Source organism: Castor canadensis, chromosome 3, assembly GCF_047511655.1.
Source record: "Castor canadensis chromosome 3, mCasCan1.hap1v2, whole genome shotgun sequence".
In the NCBI taxonomy this organism is placed as follows: domain Eukaryota; kingdom Metazoa; phylum Chordata; class Mammalia; order Rodentia; family Castoridae; genus Castor; species Castor canadensis.
The window spans coordinates 29,726,360-29,742,942 of NC_133388.1; the positions used below are offsets into that span (position 1 = coordinate 29,726,360).

The 16,583-nt window shown below is 37.8% G+C and overlaps 1 protein-coding gene across 2 annotated transcripts in view; it reads left to right on the forward strand.

Moving 5' to 3' along the window:
* Alkbh1 (alkB homolog 1, histone H2A dioxygenase) overlaps positions 1 to 16,583 on the forward strand; it is a 28,077-nt gene that overhangs the window by 5,252 nt on the left and 6,242 nt on the right. The window contains exons 3-4 of one of the 2 annotated variants that reach the window (XM_074067453.1): positions 3,032 to 3,161; positions 14,627 to 14,717. In XM_074067453.1, coding sequence (XP_073923554.1) covers positions 3,032 to 3,161; positions 14,627 to 14,717 — 221 coding nt within the window. Of the gene's footprint in view, positions 1 to 2,998; positions 3,162 to 14,626; positions 14,718 to 16,583 lie in introns of both variants that reach the window. The other variant, XM_020162206.2, reaches the window with a different exon arrangement.

Consider the following 16,583-nt stretch of genomic DNA (forward strand, 5'->3'; position numbering starts at 1 on the left):
TTCCTTGTAGAGTTATGAAAGATTAATGAGATAGCATAAGATTGCTAGCACAGTGTCTGACACTTGGTAGGCATCCAGTTATTTTTAGTAGGTAAGTTTACTAGTAGTCATTGTTAATGACTTAAGGCTGAACTTATTTATTGTTAATAGCTGTTAATAAACTTTGTTGTTACTGCTAGGCACTGGTGGCTTAGAACTGTAATCCTAGCTACTCAGGAGGCAGAGGAGGATTGCAGTTCAAGACCAGTCTGGGCAACAAAAGCAAGACCCTATTTCAGAAATACCCACCACAAAAAAAAGCGGGAGGTGGGGCTGACTGAGTGGCCTAGCAAGTGTAAGACCTGAGTTCAAATCCCAGTGCCACACCAAAAAAAAAAGAGAAAAATAGAAAACCTTACCAATATTACTATATGTTTAAATTAAATACTGAAGGGAAAAGAAGTAATTTAATAATACTAAACTTGTTTTTCTGGTGGCCTCAATCTTGTCTTTACTGTCTACTTTGCAAAGCAGTTCTCCCTGTATGTGCTGTCTTTGTTAAATGTCTAGACCAGGACTTGGCAAACTACAGTCAGAGACCAAACCATCTCACCTGTTTTTGTAAGTATGATTGGAATATAGCCACACCTATGTACTTACTGCCTAAGGCTACTTTGCTGCTACAGTGGCAAAAGTTTAGTGCTCTTGAGAACAAATGACCTTAAAGCCTAAAATACTTACTGTCTACTCCTTGACAAAAACAGTTTGTTGGCCTGTTACCTAGACTAGATCTGGAGTCCAACCAGGCATTGAAGACGTTCAAACTATGCCCAGTATTTAACTCAGAAATCCTTAAGTTTTTGTCTGTTCAACTGATTTTAGTATCTTTTTGCAAGGGGGCACTACACTAATAGATAATGACTGCCTTCTGTATAATTTCATTGATTCCTCCTTGTTTCTCAGAACCCTTCCTAAGCCATACTTTCTTTTTGCTAAGATGGCCTTGCTGTTTATCTGATTGGAAAAATTGCATCTATCAGGCACAAATTCCTTAAGCTCCCAGTGGCCCCCACATTTAAAAGCAAATGTTCTCACTCTTACTCTAATTTAGAAGAAGAAGAATTCTCTTAAGTTCAGAGCCCATCTCTTCACCTCTTGATCTTACCTTTTATCTCATTCAAGAACATACTCTATATTCTTTTCCTCTCTTATTTTCAACCAGTTCCTCATTACTGGCTCTTCACTATCTATAAGCATGCTTGTCTTGCCAGTCAATAAAACCATAGGACTGGAGGTCTTGCTCAAGTGGTAGAGCACTTGCTTTACAAGCACAAAGCCATAAATTCAAACCCCACACCCACAGAAGAAATAAAACCATAAAACTCCCATGTTAATTCTTCATGGGTCTATGACTATTACTCCTTAGCATTTTTTCCTCTCATAGCTGGGCTTCTAAAAGGGATTGCTTATATAGCCTTCTTACCTCTCCTATCTACAAGCACTTCACTTTCTCCAAAGTTTTTCATTTCTTTATTTCTAATTCTTAAGAAAGTGCCTGGTGCATGGTGTGTATTGGTTTTATGTTTGATGAATGAATGAATGTCTACAATGCACAGGATTCCACTTAAAATATTGTTACTGGTCTTTGTAAAGTAATAACAGGTTAGATTACTGTTGAGGTCATAAGGATCTTTCCAACACACATGCTATAGTTGCATCACTCCATAATGAGAAGTGTATGCCATCATTCTTCTTTGTGGTATCAGCCAGGAAGCAGAAATCAATATGACATATAGTACTTAAAAACTGTTACTCAAGAATTGGAAAACTTACTGGAGGTGTGGCTCAAGAAGTAGAGCACCTGCTTTGCAAACACAAAGCCCTAAGTTGAAACATCAGTCCCACCCACTCAAAAGAAATAGAAAACTAAAAAGATAACAAGTAGACATTGAGATATCACGGAGGTAGTAACTGCAGGAAGCAGCCATCACCCTTTTAGCAGAAGAATGTAGAATTCTTAAATTTAGAATCTTAGAAGAGAAGCCACATGGAGCTGGGCCTTAGAATTCTTTTTTCCCCAACTTTTGCAATGCTGAGGACTGACCCCAGAGATGCTTGCTGGCCAAGTACTCTGCCAGTAAGCTACGGCCCCTGCAATCAAAACTTACAGTTCTGGGGTTTTTTTTTTGTAGGGAGGGGTTGTTTGGGGGGTTTTTTTGTTCACTTTTTTTTTCTTTTTGAAACAGGGTCTCTCCATGTAGCCTAGGCTGGTCTCAAACTCGCAATCCTCTTGTCTCTGTCCCGAGTCCTGGAATTACAGGTATAATGAGCCTCTATACCTGGCAGGAATTCTTCTTTAGAATTCTGAGGAAGAAGCCTAATGAGACTGGTTCTAATGTGAAAAAACTACATTGGAATCAACTTCTGCCCTCCGATCATCTGTTGGTGTCCCCTATAAGCATAAATTAGCAGGGAGCCAGCTGGCAAAGAAGAGTTATACTTGGCAGGCCCCAGCCCCACACTGTTATGCCAAATATAGAAAGATGGAACTGAAGTTAAGACAATACGCATTAATAACCAATGCTCTGTGCATTAGATGAAGACTTTCAAATCTATAATTAAATTCAGTATAAGAGTTCAGCTTTCTGTGTCTACAGTAAATGAAATAAGGATAGAGAAATCTTAGGTGACCATAAATGGTGACAACTGGTGAAAATTAAGAGGGTGGACTTTTGGCACTTTCACTTTTAAAGTCTTTGGGATAACACAAGTGACAGCTAACATTGTGGAATATTTGTTTCTCTTGAGAATAACCCAAAAAGCCAGAGATGTTTGCATATGTTTAGGTATCTGATGTTCATCAAAACTTAGCTTTTCGTTAAATTGAAGCATAAAGGGATAGACAAAGTAAATGACAGAATAATGGGTACAAGAATGTGAACAAAAACAAATTACCTGAATAACTGATGAAGAATTCCCTTCCCCCACCCTTTTTTTTTTTTACCCATCTTTTGTATAGGATTTATTTTTATCCCAAACCCCTTCCTGCCAGGGTACCAGTGGCACTGGGTGAAGCAGTGCCTGAAGTTATACTCCCAGAAACCTAATGTACGTAACTTGGACAAGCACATGACAGAAGAAGAGACCCAAGATGTGTGGGAACAGAGCAAAGAGTTCCTGAGGTAAGTCTTTTGTTTATTTGTTTGGTTTTGTTTTGGTGGGACTGGGGTTTGAACTCAGGGCTTCAAGCTTGCAAAGTTGGTACTCTACTGCTTGAGTCACACTCCTGTCCATTTTGCTGTGGTTATTTTGGAGATAGGGTATTATAAAGTATTTACTGAGTCTGGCCCTGAACCACAGTCTTCCCTATCCCAGCCTCCCAAGTAGCTAGGATTATAGGTGTGAGCCACCAGTGTCCTGTAAGATAAGTCTTTGATAAGACTGAATGCTCATACTCTCCTCAAATCATCACAGATCTTTGAAGAAGCTATTCTGTAAGAATGCAGTGAAAATGACTATCTTGGTTTTCCCTCGTTATCATGCAGAGACAGCACGGTTGTATTCATCCCCAGGAACATTTGAACAGATGATTTGACAGTTATATTAAACTGAGATTCATTTTAAAGATTTGGTTATCATAGCTTAGATATTGGTTCATCCATATTAGTCATCAGATGCTCCATTTTTATTTGCCTTCACCTCTTTTTTTTTCTACTTAAAGTGAGTTCCTTTGAAGACTTGTAGTATTCTACGAAAAAAGTATCATTGATAGTCTTTACTTCTGCTTTCCTAGATGGAGTTGATACTGCTAGCTGTTTTATGGTAGGTCAGTTGTTCCTCCTGGAAGAACTTTATTTGTACCTTCATGTTGTTTCAACATTCATTTATTCATCCCACAAATTGAAGGTCAGTGGGGACCAGGCATGATGCTAGATAGACATTGAGACGCAAAGCTTAATAGGACACTCTCCTTATATTGAAGAGTGGATAGTCTGTGGCAAGAATTCATTATCTACAGAAATAATTATAACAAAGCTCAGAAACTGTTAGGGTGGGGTTAGAAAAAACACTGTGAGAGCATAGAGGAGGAAATAATTAATTCTTCCAGGCATGGTGGAAGTGTCAAAGAAGAAAAAGTGATTTTCTTAATTAGTCTATTAATCCTCCTTTTTTCTCTGTCTGAACTGAGCTTCAAAAATGATTAGGGGTTTGCCAGTCAGAAAAATAAAAAGGCTGGCTACAGATGTAGCCCAGTGTTAGAGCACTTGCCTAGCATGAATAAAGCCCTGGGTTTGATCCACTCTGGAGGCTGAGGCAGAAAGATGGCAAGTTTGAGGCCAGCATTAGCTACATAAGGAGACCCTGTCTCTTTAAAAAAACAAAAATGAAGAAAGAGGAAAGGAGAAGAAAGCAGCCTAAAGGCAGATGTAATATTTAAGGTAGTGTAAGTTCTGTGACATGGTAGCACACAGGGTATATACATTGGAGTGTTAGAGAGTCAAAGAAAGATAGGAAACAGTTCCTGTCTACAGGGAATTTATAGTTTATCAAGGATAGAGACTATAGCATATTGAGATACAATCCTGCAGGTATAGGTTTAGAGTATATAAGCTGTGATGGGAATGGTCTCTTACATGGCTAAGTTGGGGGTAGGTTGTGAAGAATGCTTTCTGAACTCATGAGCAGGATAGGCAAAACATGGAGCAGGAAAGGTGAACTGGGACCAACTTGCACTGTGTTTAGTGATGTACAGCACCAGCTCTGGAGAAAGGCTGCGTTGTGTTCACATCCTGGCTCTGCCTCTTATTAGCTATGTAAACTTGAGCAAGTTTCTTAACCTTTCTGTGCCTCATAACAGTCCTTCTTGGTTGTGGAGGATTAAGCAAGATTAATATGTGAGAAGTCCTTAGAAGAGTATCTGTAAAAGCCATTAATAACTGTTTTCCATCCCATCTGATGACTGTAATGGTGCAATTTTCAGGAACTGTAATGTTGATTCTAACAAAGGAAATAGAAAATTTTCTTAAGGTGTATGGGGAAAGAACTAAAATGTAGTGGTTTTCCATCATCCATGTCTATAGATTAAGTATAAGTAGAAGCAATGAAAAAACCCTATTCTTCAGCTTTAGTAGTGCCTTCTTTAGAACTGAGAGCAGAATATGGTAAGATCATGATTGAAATTAGTCAAAAAGCTTATTGTTATTAAAACAACCTCTTTTCAAGTAATTTATTTTTCCCTTCCGATAAATGACTGCAAAAATCCCAGCTGTCTTCTTCTAAGAGAGCTCAGATAAATTTCTGTAATAAATCATTGCATAAACAATGGTGAGATACATGTTTTGTCTAATAAATTAGCAAACTAAAAATGTGATGGTCATACCTTATGTTCTCAAGGGTTGGAAGAAATTGATGTGCTCAGACATTGTACTGTTGGCATTGAGAATAGATGAGGTCTCTAGTTCCTGGCCTGTCACTGTATGATGTGTGTTTTAATTTTTCCTCTTCTGTGAAGTGAATGTATTAGGTGGGATAAGCTATTCTGGGTGGTTGAATCTTGATCAGTTAGAGTACCTTGGACAGCTCTCCTCATTTTCCCAGCGTGTCAAGAGGTGGAGAGAGTCTAAATCCTCCCACATTGAGAACCATAAGGGTCCTTTCCCTTTTAACTCCTTAGAATTCTGTAGTCATTTTAAATAAGAAATGAAGAAATATATGAATTTTGAAGCAAAAATAGGACTTTACAAAATTAGGGCGTTTCATTTGTGTGCTTCATTCAAAGTTCAAAGGAATATAATGTTCCTAGAGTGTCTTGTACAAAAGTACAGTATTTAGGTGCAAACATCTTTACCGTAGCCTTATTTATAACAGAGAAAATAAAGGGAAATAGCCTGAGAATTCATCAGTAAGAAACCACATTCATCAATCATAGATAATAACTCAGCCGTAGAATGCAGCCATTAAAAAAACCTTAAATCCTGGGAGGCTAACGTCAGGAGGATTCTGGTTCAAAGCCAGGCCCCATCTCCAAATTCCCCACAGCAAAATGGTCTGGAAGTGTGGTTGCTTTAAGAGCGTGAAGCCCTAAGTTCAAAACCCCAGACCCACAAAAAAGAAACAGAAACCTTAAATCCAATTCTCTTGCAAATATAGTGGGCTTTAGAATCAGAATAAATTCAGTCATTTCTCACCATCTCTATCCCAAATACCTGAGTCTAAGCCACCGTCATTTCTAATCTGCAGAATACTACAGTAGCCTCCTATCCATCTCCTGGAGTCTGCTCTTGCCCCTCTTCAGTCTCTTCTCTCCATGCATTGTAGAAATTGGTCATTTTTCTTTTTTTTCTTTTTTCTTTTTTTGTGGGTGAGAGAGTAAAGGTGGAACTGGGGTTTGAACTTAGGGCTTTCACACTTGCAAAGCGGGTGCTCTACCGCTTGAACCACACCTCCAGTCCCATATCATTTTTCTTATAGCTTCCCATCTTCATTTCAGTTCTGATGAAACTATGCAAGGTTATCACAGACTCCACAAGGGCATGGTCCCAATAAGACTAGTCCCTCACTTCAGACATCTGCTACAGGTTTGCAGGATTTCCAGGCTTCCTGTACTGTGTCAGTGGTTACAAATTCAGAAGAGTCCCATGGCCCCTTCAGGTTTAATAATAATTCCCTAGAACAAGTCTCAGAACTCAGGAAGTATGATAGTTACAATAACAGTTTTACTATAAAGGATATAAATCAGGACCAGCCAAATGAAGACACATGGGGCCAAGTCTTAGAACTTCTCTGTTTTCTTTCCTATAGAATCAAAGCATGTCACTCTCCCAGTACATTGATGTGTTCACAAATCAGGAATCTCTCAATCCTTAGTATCCAAAATTTTTATTGGAGTTTCATTATTTAGACATGATTGAATTCATACTCTAGTCCCCACCCATTCTGAAGGTTTGGCTAATAACACTTGGCTTAAAATCTTTAATCACATGATTGGTCTTTACAGCATGACCAGCCCACATCCTGAATCATCCTCATCATAAACCCAAGAGTAGTCAGAGTGCCCACCATGATTAAGTGACACTCCTATCAGGAAATTCCAAGGGTTTAGAAACTCCCACAAACCAGGGACAGAGGCCAAAGTTTTTGTCAAACAAAACCATCACTTTTTTTTGTTTGTTTATTTATTTGTGGGTCTGGGGCTTGAACTCAGGGCTTCATGCTTGCAAAGCAGGCACTTAACCATTAGAATCACATCACCAGTCCACTTTGTTGTGGCTGTTCTGGAGATGAGGTCTAATTAAAACTATTTGCCCAGGCCAGCCTGGAACCCTGATCCTCTTGATTGCAGACTCCTAAGCTGCTATGATTACAGGAGTGAGCCACCAACTCCCAACATTTACATTGGTTTTTTGTTCTTCAGTAAAAGTAACATAACAAGTATTTGTCAAATTAATTAATTAATGGACACTTCCTTGTATCTATGATTTTTTAAACACATATTACCCACCCAAAAGTAATTTTTTTTCGAATTGGACGATAGACTAAGGATGTTGTGCTCAATGGTAGAGCACTTGGCTAGCACGTTCAAGGCCTTTGGTTCAGTCCCCAGCACCACCAAAGAAAAGAAAAAAAAGGACACAGGAAAAATGTAAATTTAAATAAAGCAGCTTAGCTTTGTTTTTTTTATATGTTAGCTTATGAAATGTTTCGTATCCATTTTTGGAACATGAAAGCTTTTTTCTTTTATGTAGAAGCAGAATTAATCCTTCCCCCTTTCTACTCCTTTAAGATTTTGGTCATGTTTTGTTTTTCTTTTTATTTTGCAATGTTAGGGACTGAACCTAGGCCTTCACTCATACTAAGCAGGCAGTTTACCATTGAGCTACATCCACAGCCCCAAGACTTTTTCTTTTAATAAATAATACTAGCATAGAATTTATTTTGGTGAATCGAGTTATTTGGCCATTCTTCCTTCTACTGTGCATCTATCTCACTCCACCCTTGCCATCTTGAAAATTTTATTTTGTTGATATTTAGCATAGTTCTTTGTATATATTAGAAGGTGCTCAGCAAATGTTATTTCTGTTAGTTCAATTTCCCCTCTTTATTAGCCCAGTGAAATACAGTGCTTAATTTGAGGATTCCTTATAGGCTATATAGTAGTTTTCCTTCTTGTTTTCATTAATTTATTAAATAGTGTACATTTGTGTTTTAGAAATTATTTGATGCTGGGATAGCTGTGAAGAAGAATAAAACTCAGTTCTTGCCTTTGAAAAAGGGAATTAGGTGAGGAATTTGCCACACCAAAGCGTATGTACTTGACTAGAGAAAGTTGTAAGCTGCTCTGAGACACAGTGTAGGGAAAGGCTGGGAAAAAGACTTCCCAAAGAAGTAGGTTTAAACTGTGAAAAAGCAAGTTAGGAAAATCTGCAAGGCTGAATGCAGCAGGGGAGAAGAGAGCATTTCAGTAGAGAAGATTGTATGGTCAAAGGCATGGCTGTGAAGGGTAGGATACCTTGTAGGAAATGCTTGGAGATGAAACTAGAAAGATTAGTTAGATTATAAACTTTGTCTTGTAAACAGTGAGAATTTATCAAGATTAGTAACAGATTTCTCACTTTATAAATATAATTCTTGTGGCATTTGAATATAGTGTGAATGCATAGGGGTTGCAAAAAGTACAATTAAGAATTTAGTTTAAAAGCCAGAGCCAGGCACCATGGTACATGCATGTAATCCCAGCACTCAGGAGGCTGAGGCAGAAGAATCACAAGTTCAAGGCCAGCCTGGGCTACATAGAGAAACCCTGTCTCTAAAAAAAAATGATAATAAGATTTAATTTAATAATCCACTCAAAAAATGATACAGGTCTTGAAAAGATCTGGTCAACAAAGCTTGATAACCAAAAGATTATGAAAAATGAGAGAAAAGAAGAAATTAAGATTATCCACAGATAGATCTAAGTGGCGGTAGGATGATACCAAGGCTTTTAATGAAAGTAAGGATTGAAGGAAGAGAAGAGTGAGCAGATTATTCTGAGTATAGTTTGGGACATACCAGTTTTGAAATGCCTGTGGTCTGTCCAGGTGATATCCAGCATGTCTGGAAATTTGGAGGCTAGGGATATCCTTTATTAACCCATAAAGGCTATCATGAAGCAGCAGGAATGGATGTGATTTCCATTCTCTTGGGACATGGGGAGGGGCATAGAGAGAAAAGAAGGTCATTGGCTGTAGGAAGCATCAATGCCAAGTGAAGAAAATAGACCTGGGCACCAGTGGCTCACACCTATAATCCTAGCTACTCAGGAGGATCATGGTTCAAAGCCAGCCTGGGCAAATAGTTCTCAAGACCGTATCTCGAGAAAACCCTTCCGAAAAAGGGCTGGTGGAGTGGCTCATGGTGAAGGCCCCGAGTTAAACCCCATTGCTGTGGGGGGAAAAAGAAAGTAGAGCAGGAGAAGGTCCTGATCAGCCAGAAGGATATAAGAGGAAGGCTGAGACAAAAAAAGAAGATAGTCAGACATGTCAAATAGGCCCAGGTTTTGATCTTTAAGTGATATGACTGAAATTAGAAACTAGTTTTAGTAGACTAGTGTAAACAAAAAAAAAATTGCAGTGAAAAGAGAGTAAGGATGGCAAATACTGAGTTTCTCAAAGTTTAATTGTAAATACAAGACATGGAGTGGAGGGAAGGTGGGGTTTAGACAGCTGCTCAGATGAAAGGTAGAGTTAAGAAAATGTTTTTTTCTTAAGTATGTGAAAGTGTCCAGCTACAAATGAAAGGAAGAAACACATGCAGAGGAAGGCTTGAAAACATGAGAAGACATATTGTAAATAGAGAAGGCCTCAGAGGCTATCAAGAAAATAGAACATAGTGTGGGTAGAGAATTAGCCTTACTGGAGAGAAGTGGGACCACTTCTGAAACCAGGAGGGAAGGAATTTAGTGGTGTGAGAGAAGAAAGTTTAAACTGCACTAGATCATTTGATCAAGCCTTTATTTTTTCATTGACCTAAAAGGAAGAATAAAAGCAAAACTGAGGACTTTTGAGATAACACGTGAAGGTTTAGAACAGAAACTGAAAGATCAGATAAGATGGAATATTTGCAAGACAGCAAAAGGATGTCAGCAATTAAGGTAGCATTGGATGTCCATTTGCAATGATTAGGAGTTTCAGGTTGAGAGAAAACTGGAAACATTAAAATACTGAAAGAATGGCGCTCTAGGAACAGGAAATTGAAGATCAGGTTTAATGGAAATGAAAGAATAGGAAAGGAAGCTATGGTGTTGAAGGGAAATAATTCAGTTTTGAAAGACAATTCCCAATCCTTTTTTAAAAATTGAAAGAAAAAAAAGTAACTCTAGTGGGATTTTTGAAAGTTTTTCTCATAAATCTTCAGACTATTCTGTCCTATGTGGTAGTTTTATTTCCTAGTGATACACTATTATTTCTTGTAGGCAAGAAAAAAAGCCATTGCTTACTTATGGCACCCAGATTGCCTACTGTACAAAGAGTAGATAGGTGGCCAGGATTTCGTTTCCACCCAGTTAGTGTTCAGTTAGAAACAGAACTATAGAACATGACTGCTGAGAAAAATGCCAGTGCTTACATAAGGCACTTAGCCATGACAGAAACAAAAAACTACTGCATGAGCACATTCACCCAGGGAGAAGGTGGCCAGCCCACCCATCCATCATCCTGCTAGTGTGTGGAGGATCACTAAGGACAGAGAACATAGCATGTTTCCGTTTGCCATGAGAACAAGTAATTAGGGTCGATAACATTCTTGGAAAAATTACTTGGGATAATGTGAGTGTTTCGTACTTTATTCAAGGTGGAAGTTGGAACTCCACTGGCACTAATCCTCCTTGGCTTCCTTGTGAACAAGTTTAAAAAGAACAACATACCCTTTCAGTGATTTATACCCCCTCGATGTTTTATGCTAGAAACATGTTAAATTTGGATTTAGCCTTATACTTTCAAGACCAAATGTTTTTGGAATCTTTGTTACCCTAAGTAGTATAGTGCTAAGACAAGAGATATATATGCTCACATCCTGCAGGCAAATGTTAACCATTGTTGCTATTACTTTTCTTCCAGAAAATAATGGTAAGAATTAAAGGCTGGTGATGTGGCTCAAGTGGTAAGAGTGCCAGCCTAGCAAGCACAAGGCCCTGAGTTCAAACCAAAAAAAAAAGAATTGAAATCCAGAAGAGGAATATGAAATGAATCTTGTACTTAAATTGGTCTAATACATAAAATATATGTATTGTTCCCCTCAGAAATGGCACAGACACTCCAAGATCTTAACTTTTCTTGCACTGAGCAAGTTTTTAAGCTATTCTCTTTTTCTTTTTGTTATGAGGAATGATCCTTAAGCTTTTGAATTTGGATTCTTCCCTAGCTTCTTTTATATCCTTAGACTACTCTCCCTTTAGAATATAAGGCAACACTCAAAGACTTTCTTACAGTGACACAGTTAAAGTAGAAGTGAAATGTTCTTTGTGGGGAGGGGGCTGTACTGGGGTTTGAACTCAAGGCCTCACAAGTGCTAGGCAGGCGCTCAACCACTTGAGGCTCTCCATCACACCAGCCCTTCTTTTGGTTTCTTAGAAAAGGAACTAGATTAGAAAAGGTATATTCAGAATGGTTCTGCTCAGAGTTATAATTCTGATCACTTTTACAGTTAATACCAAAGCCTATATTAATTATAATAAGGTATGCCCTGTTCTTGAAGAATATTAGATGGAATCTTTTGATGGAAAAGCAGTTTGGTGGTAACATGTCAGATGTCTTAAAATACAAGGACCTTCTGAATTATTTCCACAGCTGCTTCATTGTTATCTTTATGGTTCAGATCAATCTGGTTTTGATAGAATAGTATGGATTCTTTTTCAAGTATAAAATGATCTATTATTAAGCTAGAAGCAACGGAAGATATTTTGTCTTTTAGTTTTGACTAGAGTAGTGGTTCTCACTATTCTAGAATCGGCATTCTTTGGGAACTTGTTAGAAATGGAAATCTTATGGCCCACTCTAAACTTGAATCAGAATTTATAGGCCTGAACTCAAGCATGTGAGTTATTTAATAAAGACTAATGATTTCAGTGCACATTAACATTTTAGAACTACTACACAAAAACTCAGTGGAATTCAGACAGGTTCTATAAAAGCTTTCTGCACAGTTCTTCTCTTGGCCATGTAGATGCTTATGCCACCATCTATGTTGAATTGGATTCTGGATTCCTGTCTTAACACTACTAACGTCAACCTCCCCCATGAATTCCAATATCCATAAAATCACCATCCTTTTCTGCAGCATTTTCACCTATCTCAGAGATTGATTACCTTTAAACAAGGAATTGGGCACAAAAATTTTCATTACCACAAAATCCATGAGTCCAGAGATAAGAGGTCATATTCTCTTATTTTCAAGTAGAATATGTTCTCAACACCAAGGAATTCCTTTTTTCTTTTTATTTTTTTTTTTGTAACTTTCAAATGTTAACAACTATATTGCATTTTTCTCTTTTTTTTTTTTTAAACACATGGAAAAATTAAAAATACATGGCTGTTGTTATCCATACTCTAATTTTCTAATGGCAGTCACTGTCCAAGACTTACCTATCTTTTCTCCTAAATTGTTAATTGTCTGTCTCCTGTTGTGTTGAGAATCCCCAAGATCACATCCAAGTTCAGTGGATTTGCCAGGAGGACTCACAAGACTCAACAAATAGTTGTTTTCACAGATAAGATTGAAACAGGAAAGCAAACACAGCAAGATCAGCAAAGGGAACAGAAGCATGGAGCAAAAGTCCAGGGAAAACTAGGCACAAGCTTCTAAGGATATTCTCACAGTGAAGTCACACAGGATGTGCTAAATTCCCCTCGCAATAACTCATGACAAAATCTCTGAAATGTCTACCAAAGAAGCTCAGCCCCTAGATTTTCATTAGAGGCTGCTCATATAGGCAGTCTCTGCTTGACACACAAAATGCAAAACCCACAGAAGGAAAGCATAGACCACATTGTTTACACAAACATTTGAAATAGTCTTCCCAATTTAAGGAATGGTATGAGCCCTCCTAAAATCCAGGTGCCATTTACCAGCTAAGGGCCATCTTTGAAGTAGGGCCTTGAAAGGATAATAATTTTATCAGCTGTGTCTGTGTTTGGCACACCTGTCCTGAATAAATCAGTGTTTTGTTTGTTACATTCCTTTTATCTACTGGTCTTGATATATGTCTGTGTCATGATGTCCTTCTTAGAATGTGAAACTCTGTAAGGGCAGATAGCATCTGTTCTGTAAACTCTGTCAGATATAAAGATGACTGCCATTTAAAGTGTGGGCCTTCAGTAAATCTTTCACTTTTGCTCCAACTGTCTGCCCATACTGCCTACTACATCGTGACCTGTTTAAATGCCAGCCTTTCTTTGATGCCGTGTGCAACTCACCTGTACCATGAAGCTTAAACTGATTAGACAGCTGACTTGGAACTCTTCCTCATTCTTAATTCTAATACCCCTCAGAGTCCATGCTACTCAATCGAGTACTAGACTTTATACTCCCTTGCATTTTCTCCTCATTTTTACTTAAACTTTACATTCATATACTTGTCATTTCCTGTCAGAATATAAATTCCTTAACAGAGTTCAATCCTTTTTTAAAACAGCTGGAATTTTTTAACAAAAGTGTTTGATTGATTAATGATGTAAATTACAGAGAGAAAAATCAAATAAAATGATTTTTCATATTTTAAATATTTAGAGATGAACCAAACAAACAAGCTTCCTCTTTAAAAAAAAAAAAAGCAATATTCACATACATTTAATTAGACAAGATTTAATCGTGGATAGGGTACTTCAGTTTTACAGAAACCTGTGGTTTCAACAATGGAGTGACAGAAACCAAATAAATTTCAGTGATGCCTTAATTGTTAGCTAAGCCTCAGTTGTCTAAGCTATGTTATGCAGGGTTAAGGAAGTCATATTAAACTAGTTATTTTTTATTATATACTATATTTTGCCAAAAATTTTTTTCCCCAACCTGCAATTCTGGGATGCCACCATTATTACAGACATAGTAATAACTATGATTAATCATACCCCACTATTAGCAAACCAGATTGAAAATATTCTGATAACCATATTTTGCTTTGACAATAGGGCTTATTTCCCACCGACAAAGACATTTCTATTGTAATTAGTGTTTTTCTGTTATTTTTGTTTTATCATTGAGATGCTAGCGATTTTGTGTGTGTGTGTGTGTGTGTGTGTGGTACTGCGGTTTGAACTTAGGGCCTCTGCCTAGGCTGGCTTCCAACCATGATCCTCCTGATCTCTGCTGCCTGAGTAGCTAGGATTACAGATGTGAGCCACCAGTGCCAGGCTGAGATACTAGAGATCTGTCACTTAAAGTTGATACCATTCAGCCAGAGATTTAGAACTAAAAGACTAGGAATTGGAAATGCTAATAGGATTCTGTCACTATATTCTTGGTCAGCTCATTCATCTGCTCTCATTTCCTCTTTCAAGCCTTGGCTAACAGCTTATACCATAGAACACTAAACTTACAGGCCCCAGCATCTATACGAAGGACTGTTCCTGCCACTTAAGATGAATAAATGCTCTTTTGTTGCCAATCTTTGCAGGTGTAAAGAAATGAATAAACGGAGACCACGAAGTTTACTAGAGAAACTGCGCTGGGTGACCCTAGGCTACCATTATAACTGGGACAGTAAGGTATTCAGATTCTTTTAATTCATTTGTTTCCCATCTAAGCCTGAATGGTTAGATTTCTTCTTGGGCCTGAATAGTTAAGATTTCTTCCTCGGCAAGCTTTAAGTATCACGCTCACAGAAGATGCTGTCTAAAGCATAAATTTTCCATTTGTGGGAGGAGATCTTTGATTAATTTCCTCCTTTAAAGTCTGTCGTAGGAGCCAGGCCTAGCAGTACATCCCTATAATCCTAGGACTTGGGAGGCTGAGGCAGAAAGATCTTCAGTTTAAGGCCAGCTTCGGCTACATAGTGAAATGCTGCTTTAAAAATTTTAATTAATGAAAATTTCTTCACATATCTCAAGAATGAGTAATTAGGAAAAAAATTTGTGTTCATGTATCCTCAGGTTATAGTATTATATCAGAAGTGTTCAGTGTTTTCTCAAAGTGGGCTTCAGGGATGTAGATTGGTTTTTTTTAATGCTTTTAAGAGATAATAATATTATTTTTTTCATTACTATTTAGAGTTTGTTTAGCACTTATTTTCTGTATAACATCTGCCTAGAGTAAAAGAATCTCCATATACTTACAGTATTCTCTTCAATCAACTCAAAAGAACTTTCAAGATCTAGATGCTTTTTCCTACCAGGAGATGCCAGATAAATGTGTGGTCAGGAGAAAGATAGGAAAGAATTCCCTACAGTTAAGAAAATTCCATATATCCTTGAACTACATACAACTTCTTCTCTCCTGCGTAGATACTTCAGAAAATGCATCCCTTGTCACTAGCAGCACAGTGCCTTCTGTCTTAATGAGATGTTTGCCAGCAAGTAGGACTGATTCTAAGAGCAAATAAACAGAAGAGAGCATAGTGGTATAGACACCCCTTCTCAAAACACCATTGAGTTTAGTCAACCCACTTACTAAATATATTAACTGCCCCCAAAAAATAGCTCTGTTTAAATAACAGGTGTTGATTTAAAAATACTCATGATATAACTCTTATTTTCAGTGATACAATTCAACGGGAAGCTAAGTATTTATATTCGGGGAAATGGCTGTATGATTTTCTTTGGGTTAGTCTGTATCTGAACCTGTTTCCAGTAATGACAGTGCATGCTTCAGAAGGTGGATGTGAGAGTTAAATCATTAAGGCCTGCAGAGTACTTAGCAGCCCCTGAGTTAGGCACAATAGCACAAAAACATTAGCTATTGTTAACGTTTTTTGTTGCTTTTTTTTTGGTGGGACTGCAACTCAGGGCTTTGTGCTTTCAAAGCTGACAGTCTACTGTTTGAGCCACACCTCCAGCCCATTTTTAATGATATTTTTATTTGATATTACTGTTCCCAAGAATCTGAGCTTTACCCTTGCTTATTAAAAACAATGAGAAGTGAAAATTATCAAAAACTCTGAATGAGTAATCAGAAAACAATGAAAATGTGTGGGGGGAGTGTGGCAAAATGTAGTATACAGTTTAAGAGAGAATAGTGTATAGACAGTTTAGATACAGTGAAAGCCCAGAAAAGTATTATTTCATCATAGCAGAGACTGTACAGGATAGCAGCCCTGACTGGTCGATCTTTTAAAGGAGTAAAGCTTAAAATAATAGAGGAACCTTAATGTTCTCTAACTACACCTTTTGTTTTAAGCATTAAATAGGAACTTTTTTTTTTTTTTTTAAACAGCACTGGGGGTTTTGAACTCAGGCTCAAGGGCCTCCCACTTGCTAGGCAGGTACTCTTACTGCTTAAGCCACTCCATCAGCCCTAGGAACTCTTACCTGCAGTTGTCTTAAATGAGAAAAAATTAGAAACAGAAGTTTCCACTGAAGAGGGTAGGATATCCATCAAAGGCCTCACAAAATTCTTCCATGCCCCCGAAGTTAAAG